The sequence below is a fragment of the Phyllobates terribilis genome, unplaced genomic scaffold (assembly GCF_046119375.1).
Source record: "Phyllobates terribilis strain yellow unplaced genomic scaffold, ASM4611937v1 Scaffold_4__5_contigs__length_816908805, whole genome shotgun sequence".
Classification (NCBI taxonomy): domain Eukaryota; kingdom Metazoa; phylum Chordata; class Amphibia; order Anura; family Dendrobatidae; genus Phyllobates; species Phyllobates terribilis.
In genome coordinates, this window is record NW_027362764.1 from 309393457 (window position 1) to 309402948 (window position 9492).

Sequence of the window (9492 nt, forward strand, 5' to 3'; positions counted from 1 at the left end):
TTTGGCAACGGGACAAATCTTAAACTCCATTTAAAATGAGCAAGGTGTGTGTCAAGGGACGGGGAAGTGGACATTATGGTGATGGTGCACGCAGAGGCCGTGGGCAAGGTGAAACTGTGCCTGCTGAGGGAGCACAACAGACACCCACGTCATGTCGAACTACCTTCCTGACCCAATTTATAGGCGGCCGCGGAACACCACTATTGAAGCCAGAGCAGTGTGAAAAGGTTGGTTGGATAGCATAGAATCATAGAATCATAGAATGGTAGAGTTGGAAGGGACCTCCTGGGTCATCTGGTCCAACCCCCTGCTCAAAGCAGGATTCACTAAATCATCTCAGACAGATGTCTGTCCAGCCTCTGTTTGAAGACGTCCATTGAAGGGGAACTCACCACCTCTCGTGGCAGCCTGTTCCACTCATTAATCACCCTAACTGTCAAAAAGTTTTTTCTAATATCTAATCTGTGTCTCCTCCCATTTAGTTTCATCCCATTGCTTCTAGTCTTTCCTTGTGCAAATGAGAATAAAGATGATCCTTCTACAATGTGACAGCCCTTGACATATTTGTAGACAGCTATTAAGTCTCCTCTCAGTCTTCTTTTTTGCAAGCTAAACATTCCCAAATCCTGCAACCGTTCCTCATAGGACATGGTTTGCAGACCAGTCACCATTCTGGTCGCTCTTCTCTGAACTTGCTCCAGTTTGTCTATGTCTTTTTTAAAATGTGGTGCCCAAAACTGTACACAGTATTCCAGATGAGGTCTGACCAAAGAGGAGTAAAGACCGATAATGACGTCACGTGATCTAGACTGTATGCTTCTGTTAATACATCCCAGAATTGTATTTGCCTTTTTTGCTGCTGCATCACACTGTTGACTCATGTTCAGTCTATGATCTATTAGTATACCTAAGTCTTTTTCACATGTACTGTTGCTTAGCTCTATTCCTCCCATTCTGTATATGCTTTTTTCATTTTTATTGCCCATAGCAGATAAAGTTTCCAGTCAGTTTGCCACCACCACCACCACCACCACCCTGTGTTCCACATGGTCCAGTCTCAGTAGATGTGAGTATGGATCACATTATTATTATTACTTTATCGCCATTTATTCCATGGCACTTTACATGTGAAAAAGAGGTATGCCTTACAAAAACAATTACAATAATCTTGAACAAAAATGTGACAGTGACTGGTACAGGAGAGGAGAGGACCCTGCCCGCGAGGGCTCACAGTCTACAAGGCATGGATGAGGATACAGTAGGTGAGGATAGAGCTGGTCTTGCAGCAGTATGGTGGAGTGAGGTTGTACGCATGTCGCAAGAGGTGGATCTTAAGCTTCCTTTTAAAGGTTTCAACAGTAGGCAAGAGTCAGAAATGGTGGGGTTGAGAGTTCCAGAGAAAGGGGGATGCACACGAGAAATCTTGTATGTGATTGTGGGAAAAGGAGATAAGGGGAGTAGAGAAGGAGATCCTGTGAGGATCGGAGGTTGCGTGCAGGTAAGTACCGGGAGACTAGGTCAGTGATGTATGGTGGAGACAGGTTGTGGATAGCTTTGCATGCCAAGGTTAAGGTTTTGAACTGGAGCCAGTGAAGGGATTGACAGAGAGGAGAGGCCAGGTAATAGCGAGGGGACAGGTGGATTAGTTGGGCAACAGAGTCTACGATAGATTGGAAGAATGTCGAAAGTGTTAGAAGGGAGGTCACAGAGTAGGAGGTTGCAGTCGTCGAGAAGGGAGATGATGAGCGCATGCACTAGTGTTTTTGTAGATTCGTGGTTGAGGAATGAGCAGATCTGAGAGTTTTTTTTTGCTTGGAGTCGGCATCTTCCTCACCCTGATCCTCCTTCCTCCCACCATTCCGAGTGTCATGAGACAACTGATCCCCCACTTGGACACTCAGAAAAAGCAGTCATCAAAGCAAAAGGTGGCTACTTTGAAGAACCTAGAATATAAGACATATTTTCAGTTGTTTTACACTTTTTTGTTAAGTATATAATTCCACATGTGTTAATTCATAATTTTGATGCCTTCAGTGTGAATGTATAATTTTCATAGTCATGAAAATACAGAAAAATCTTTAAATGAGAAGGTGTGCCCAAACTTTTGATCTGTACTGTATCTACTGGCGTTGGACCCTGCTCGAGCACCACATATAGGAAGGGCAGTGATTTACCACTTTATCATCTGTAATGCAGCGGCTTGCTGCATTGCTAAAATGTCCAGGGGGTGTGTTCTGGCTGACCATTTACCTCCCCCTCAGGTGACTGATGACATGACTGTGACATAATCACAGGTCCTGTGTGCACAGAAGGATATAAATCCTGGTGGTTCTGAAACAGAGTCAGCGAGAGAGAGAGGCCTGGTGAAACCTGGAAGGTAGAGGCTGGATCCCTGTGTTTGAGCTACAAGTAGCCTTGGAAGGCAAGAGGCCTGGTCCCTGTGTGGGACTCCACTAGCCTGGAAGGCAGAGGCTGGATCCCTGTGTTTGAGATACCAGTAGCCTTGGAAGGCAAGTGGCCTGGAGACTACGTCTGGGAGCCTTAAAGCCTCAGCAGTGGCAGAACCGAGCTGATAGAAGCAGCTGAGACCCGGCAAAGGTAAACCGGCGCTTTAAGTGAATATTGTTGCTGTACCTTGCTGAAGTCTGTATTTGAAGCCAAGCAGGCATAGCTGCCACTGAAAAGGCTCTAGGATACATGTGTAAAATTCCTGCGAACCACTGAGATGGACTATGTTATAAACAGTTTATGAGGTGTAATAAACTGCTGGACTACATATTACCTGAAAACGTTGCATGTGTGCTTTAATTGACCCTGTGAAGCGATGCCCTCAACGTGATGAACAGCGATACCTTACACTACGTACTCCAGTCCACGTGCACCCTATTAGATGGTTTGGGGTGAGCTGGACCACAGAGTGAAGGCAAAAGGGCCAACAAGTGCTAAGCATCTCTGGGAACTCCTTCAAAATTCAAACTTTTGGTCTGTACTGTATATGATGCAAAACTCGGCACTCAATGTAAATTTTCAAAAATTTAATTAGCTAGTAAATTAAAAGTGTTTAAACACCAACATTTCGGTCATATAGACCTTCATCAGTACACTGTACAATGATAGAACCAAAGGAAAAAAATACAAATATGAAAAAAACATTACAGTCATGCAAACTTTGATACAGCAAAAGTATGTTTGTAAAATTGAAGCACATAAAATAAACATGAGCTTGATCCATAGAGGTCAAAGTAACAAAGCTATAGTAAGCTCCCATAGTGATACTTTTCATAACAAAAAAGGAGGAGGAGAGACAAAAAGAAAAAGAGAGATCCAAGAGATGTAGGAGAGGGAGGAGCATACCTGTATGGCTGCGTGTTGAGAGGGATAGGTGTGGGACTCAGTGTCTCACAAAAGAGAAGTAATTCTGTAAGATAAGGTGATTCCAGGTAAGTATCCACGGTGTTATAGACAGCCCCAGAAAAGTGAATGATCTTAGATACCCGGCGTCCTAACGCGGTATCCACCGCTTGTTAGCCTGTGGCGCCGATAGTGGGGAGTACCCGGAAGTCCTATAAGCAGGTCAAAGAGTGGGCGTGTGCGGATCGCGGCCAATTGAGAAATTGGAGTCCGCGGCGGAAGTGACGCAGTTAGTTGCTGGGTGAATCAAGGGGAGAAGATGATAAAGCATCCAAAGGAGACGCGCAGTCGAGATTTGGAGAAGGAGAATTGACATCTAGTTAACTTAGAATTACACTGTGCCACTCTTACCGAGTACCTCCGGGTACAACGTATTCCATGCGGTTTGAGGCTGTGTGCCCACGATGCGTTTTTGGTGCGTATTTTTGTGCGTATTTGCAGCGCGTAAATGCTCCAGAAACGCATTGCATACTTTATCCCATGACTTCCTATGACATTCTGCAAGTTCTGTGCACATGGTCCGTATTTTTTCTGTGCAGATTTTGCTCGCAGAAAAAATATGGACATGACCAATTCTAATATGTTTCTGCATGCATATTTGCCTATACAATGCATTGGAAAAACACATGGCAAATACGCATGCAAATACGCGTCAAATACGCGTCAAATACTCGTCAAAAATGCATGTAAAAACCGCATGCGTTTTTCTGCCAAGGAGATGAAGAAATGCTTAGGAAAATTTCTGCTTCATTTCTGCATCGTGGGCACTAAGCTTGAGGGTTCCAATAAGACCAAGGACCAACAGGACTATTGTATGAAATTTGAGCCGATAATAAACAAATGCTCGTTCGACTAGATGACATTAACTGTAGATCACCTCCACAAAGCGATCAGATCAACGAAGGAAGAAATCAGTAATATTGAGAGTCAAATGTCTTTGGCGTGCTTGGCTGATGAATTTACTGGTCTAAGGAATAAGATAAAATCTACTATCGGTCAACACTGACGTCATACAGAGCAGAAGAAAAGAGTTAAATTTACAAGGAATGCTGAGGACTATGAACTAGACAGGGTGTATAAATGTCTGAACAAATTTATTCCCAGAAGAAATTTCTACAGATTAGACAGATCCTCATCCGAACGATCTACTCCGGATTCGGATTTGGAACGCAGAAACCCCTTTACCAGTCCTTCTCTTTTTTTAGGACAGCGCAAACGCCAGCCCAGACGAAGAGGACCCGGCGAGGCGGCCAGCACAAGAGAATACATGGAATCGTCCCGAGTGACTCGATCCCAGGTACATCACTGGTGATGAATATCTCTTCTCGAACCCTAGGAATAGCGGAACTATCTGTATTAGAAAAGGGATTGAGTTTTTGTCCCATGTATAGTATAAGACATTTTCTCTGGATATGGATTTACAAAGGTTTTACCGTACACTCAGATTGAAGGTTCACTTCTCTGATTCTCCCCCCTCTATCTAGGCCCATGTCACCCCTGCCTGCACACCGTGTATCACAGCAGGCCAACTCAGCCTCTTTTCCAAAAGCACCTACCACCCCCCCTCGAGGGAGTCCTGTTCTAGAAACATTCATCAGCTTCATTGATAGATCCTTTCAAGATCTCTGCAATAAAATTAGAAGAGGTAAACTCCACTCTAACCCTAATTTTACTCCCTTGGACAGACAAGACCTTAGATCTTTGAGAGAGGATAAATCCATCATTATCAAACCAGCCGATAAAGGTGGGGCAATTGTAGTAATGGACAAAGCTGACTATGAAAAAGAGGTTATGAGACAGTTAGGGAATAGATCAATATATACCAAAAAATATATACCAAACTCCCACATAATCCCACGGGAGAGTTTAGCTCCCAGATCTCGGTTATTTTGGAGAGATACACTAGAGATGGTACTATTGATCAAAAGATGAAGGATTTCCTAGCAAATAAACATCCCATGATCCCATTGTTTTAGATCTTGCCCAAAATCCATAAGTCACTAGTGAATCCTCTCGGTCGCCCAATAGTGGTGTCGACAGAATCAATATTCTCCCCACTGTCCAAATTCATTGAGAAAATACTTGCCTCGATTATCAAAAAGACTTCCTCCTTTTTGCTGGATACCGGTGATTTTTTCCATTACATTTATGACCTACAATACATCCCTGCCAATGCTATCCTGGTTACCATGGATGTAAAAGATCTATATTCATCTATCCCACACACCAAGGGAATAAAATCGTTGAAGGATTTACTTGAGCACTCACAAATTGACCCTTAAGTCAGGGAACTCTGTATCGAGCTCCTGACAGTGATTCTTAAGAAAAGCTACTTTGTTTCAGGACTCCTTCTACCTTCAGAACAGGGGTACCTCTATGGGCGCCAATGTGGCCCCCCCATATGCTAATTGTTTTATGGCCTCCTTTGAGGAACAGGTGGTATACCCAAACACGCTTTTTCAAGAACATGCCATCCTGTGGAAGTGTTATATAGATGATATTTTTTGCATGTGGGGGCCCATTGAAGTCCTTAAAAACGTTCTTTTCTACCCCTGATTCTACCTGGCCCGAGTTACGGTTTGTTATGTCACATGACAACCAGCAGATGAATTTTCTGCACACCATAGTCATTAAAGATACCCGGGGTCACTTATCCACAGACCTTTATTCAAAACCTAGTGACCGGAATGGTCTTTTACATTACACAAGCCTCCATCCACCTGAAATTACCAGGTCCATTCCCAGATCTCAATTCAATCTGTGTGCAACCAGACTTGAAGAAATGCAGTCAAAATTCAGGAAAAGAGGTTATCCGGACAGGGTACTTAAAGAATCATTGAGACCGACCACCTCTACATGACCTCCAGTAACGGATAGACTTCCATTTGTACATACATATCATCCCTTTTCCTACATCATACATCGTTCTATTTGTAAACACTGGAGTATTCTTAGCACCGCATACCCCCATATTAAGGAATTTTCACATTCTTTCCTCCCATGTTTTAAAAGGGCTCCTAACCTTAGGGACAGCCTGGTGCACACAGATTTTGGTACTACACAAAGCAGGAGACATAGGGTCCTACAGACATTGAGGACGGGAACCTTTCCATGTCTACAATGTAGACAATGTAATAATGTGCAAAGGGGAAACCAGATCTGTCATCCGTACACGGGCAAGAAATATCTGATCAGGGACTTTGCCACATGTGATTTGTCCTACGTGGTATACCTTATTAAATGCCCATGTGGCCTTTTGTATGTAGGGGAGACTACGCAATCTGTAAAGGAAAGGATTTCAAAACATAAATCCACAATTAGATGCAAGAACACCCTGCTGCCAGTTCCACACCATTTTATTACATCTGGTCATAATATGTCACAATTGAAATTTCAGGTGATAGAACATGTCCCCCTGTTGAGACGGGGAGTAGATCAGGTCCGATTTCTGAAATATAGGGAGGCCTTTTGGATCCACGAGTTACAGACCCTGGTCCAAAAGGCATCAATAGGGAACATGATCTGTTGTCATTTGTTTGACTTGGGGTCTGTTTTTGACCTCACTATAAGATCTGGGATATTCTCATTTCAAATATTGTCTTTGCCCATAATGAAATGTATCTTATATGAATTGACTATGTATTATGTATTTATTGAAGAAATATTGACTTTTTCTTTTTTCTTGTAGACTCAGAATTAATGTTCTATTGCTCTCCTCCCCCCTCACCCCACCTTTGCCTGCTGGTCCTATTGATAAGGAATGCCTTATTTCCCCTCCCCCCTGAGTCCGCCTCCTATATCCACTTATATCTACATCACCAGTTATATTCAGCTTTGGAACGCAGGTTCTTACATCGTTGGTACACATACACGCTTGGAGCGCACACTTCCGCATGCGTGGAACGCAACATAGCGATCACCTGACCGGAAATCGATTCATCCAGCAACTAACTGCGTCACTTCCGCCATGGACTCCAAGTTCTCAATTGGCCGCGATCCACACACGCTCATTCTTTGACCTGCTTATAGGACTTCTGGATACTCCCCACTATCGGCGCCACAGGCTAACAAGCGGTGGATACTGCGTTAGGACGCCGGGTATCTATGAGCATCTTGACACATACTTTATGGTAGGTTTTAAGCTTTCACTTTTCTGGGGCTGTCTATAACACCGTGGATACTTACCTGGAATCACCTTATCTTGCAGAATTACTTCTCTTTTGTGAGACACTGAGTCCCACACCTATCCCTCTCAACACGCAGCCATACAGGTATGCTCCTCCCTCTCCTACATCTCCTGGATCTCTCTTTTTCTCTTTGTCCCTCCTCCTCATCCTTCTTCTTTTTTTGCTATGAAAAGTATCACTATGGGAGCTTACTATAGCTTTGTTACTTTGACCTCTATGGATCAAGCTCATATTTATTTTATGTGCTTCAATTTTACAAACATATTTTTGCTGTATCAAAGTTTGCATGACTGTAATGTATTTTTCTTTTTTCTTTTGGTTCTATCATTGTAGAGTGTACTGATGAAGGTCTATATGACCGAAACGTTACTGTTTAAACACTCTTAATTTACTGGCTAATTAAATTTTTGAAAATTTACCTTGAGTGCCGAGTTTTGCATCATATACACACAGTAGGCAGACATGCATGCACACACACAGTAGGCAGACATGCATGCACACACACAGTAGGCAAACATGCATGCACACACACAGTAGGCAGACATGCACATGACGCGCCCCCTGGGCCTGTGTTGTGCAGGGAATACCCGGAGCTGGATCGCTGGGGGTTGTAGTCTCCATGGCGTTGACCTGGTCCGTGCCCAGGGTGGTCAAACCAGTGGCAGTCTTAGGTAATGACAAATGTCCGACTACGCCACCCGTGGATTGCGGTCAGTGGGGACCGCCGCTGCGCTGCAGACCGCTGAGGCTGATGTAATTTGCGCAGCCGCGTATGGAATAACTCCCCACGGGGGAAGTATTGCCTCAGGGCAGCTAGTGTGGAAGATGGGAGTGATGGTGTGAGCGCCCCAGTACTAATGGTGCTGGTGCGGCGATGAAACACAGAGACGTGTGGTGCGGTTCAGGGTCTTTACTGATGGTATAAAGCAGACCCTCCCGGGAATACTGGTTAGCAGTAGGGGCCTGGTCGGTCTGTGAGCAAGCAGGATCTCCCCCTGGCCAGGTGGAGTTGTAGGCCTCCCCGTCTATCTGCACTCTTTCCTGGCTACCTTGCTCTATGCGGGTAGACGTAGCCCACGTCCCTGAGTATACCGTGTGGTGCTCACCCGTATGGCCGGTGACTTGGGGCCTTCTGTTAGCCTCCGCTTCACAATGGCGTTGCTGGTCCCTTGCTTGTGACCGTGCCTCCGGGCTTCTATGGCCAGAGGACATGGAATCCCCTGCCGGTTGGATTCTGCTGCTGTACCTGGATGTCCCCACAGCCTCGGACTCCGTGTCCGGTATTAGTGTCTTCAACCAGGGCGAACTCTGCTCAGCTCCAGCCCCTGGTATTCAGCTACTGTTCCTGCAGAGCTCCTGGTTCTTACTTTCCTTCTCCAGGCTCTGACGCTCAGACTCTGTCTGACCTAATCCCGCCCCAGACCCAGTTTATAAGGGCAGATTCCTCCCCTCCCAGGTCTGGGTGGGCAGTGTTGCATGCTTAGGGCTCCTGACCAGAGAAACCTCCCACTTACTCTCAGACATAATATTTCTATTACTGTGTCAACCAGACCCCTGGGGTGCCACATTCCCCCCTAGTAAATTTTAGCACTCCGGGACTAAACACATTTTTAAAGAAACATAAATACAAGGGTATAAACGATAATACAATAACATATTTACAAGAAGCTTTAGTTCTTTAAAGGTCACGGCGTGTCCGTAACCGGGTGTCCATACCACCCAAGGTGAAGTTTTAAGCGAAGTAGGGGACCTGTCCAAAGCAAACCCCTTGCGTTGGCCTTGGGCGTGGCTGCAAGGCTGGAGCTAGCTACTTTGGGCCACAAGGAGGCCACGCCAGACAGGTTTTCTCTTCCGTGGCCGCCTTCGCAAGAGGCACCAAGGTGCAACTATCTAC

At 45.0% G+C, this 9492-nt stretch overlaps 1 protein-coding gene across 1 annotated transcript in view; it reads left to right on the forward strand.

The window, feature by feature from the left end:
• Window positions 1–4708, forward strand: part of ATPSCKMT (ATP synthase c subunit lysine N-methyltransferase) — a 182619-nt gene extending 177911 nt beyond the window's left edge. Inside the window, exon 5 of the mRNA XM_073678369.1 lies at window positions 4617–4708. Coding sequence (XP_073534470.1) covers window positions 4617–4697 — 81 coding nt within the window. The 3' untranslated portion in view covers window positions 4698–4708. The remainder of the gene's footprint in view (window positions 1–4616) is intronic.
• Window positions 4709–9492: the final 4784 nt, after the last annotated feature.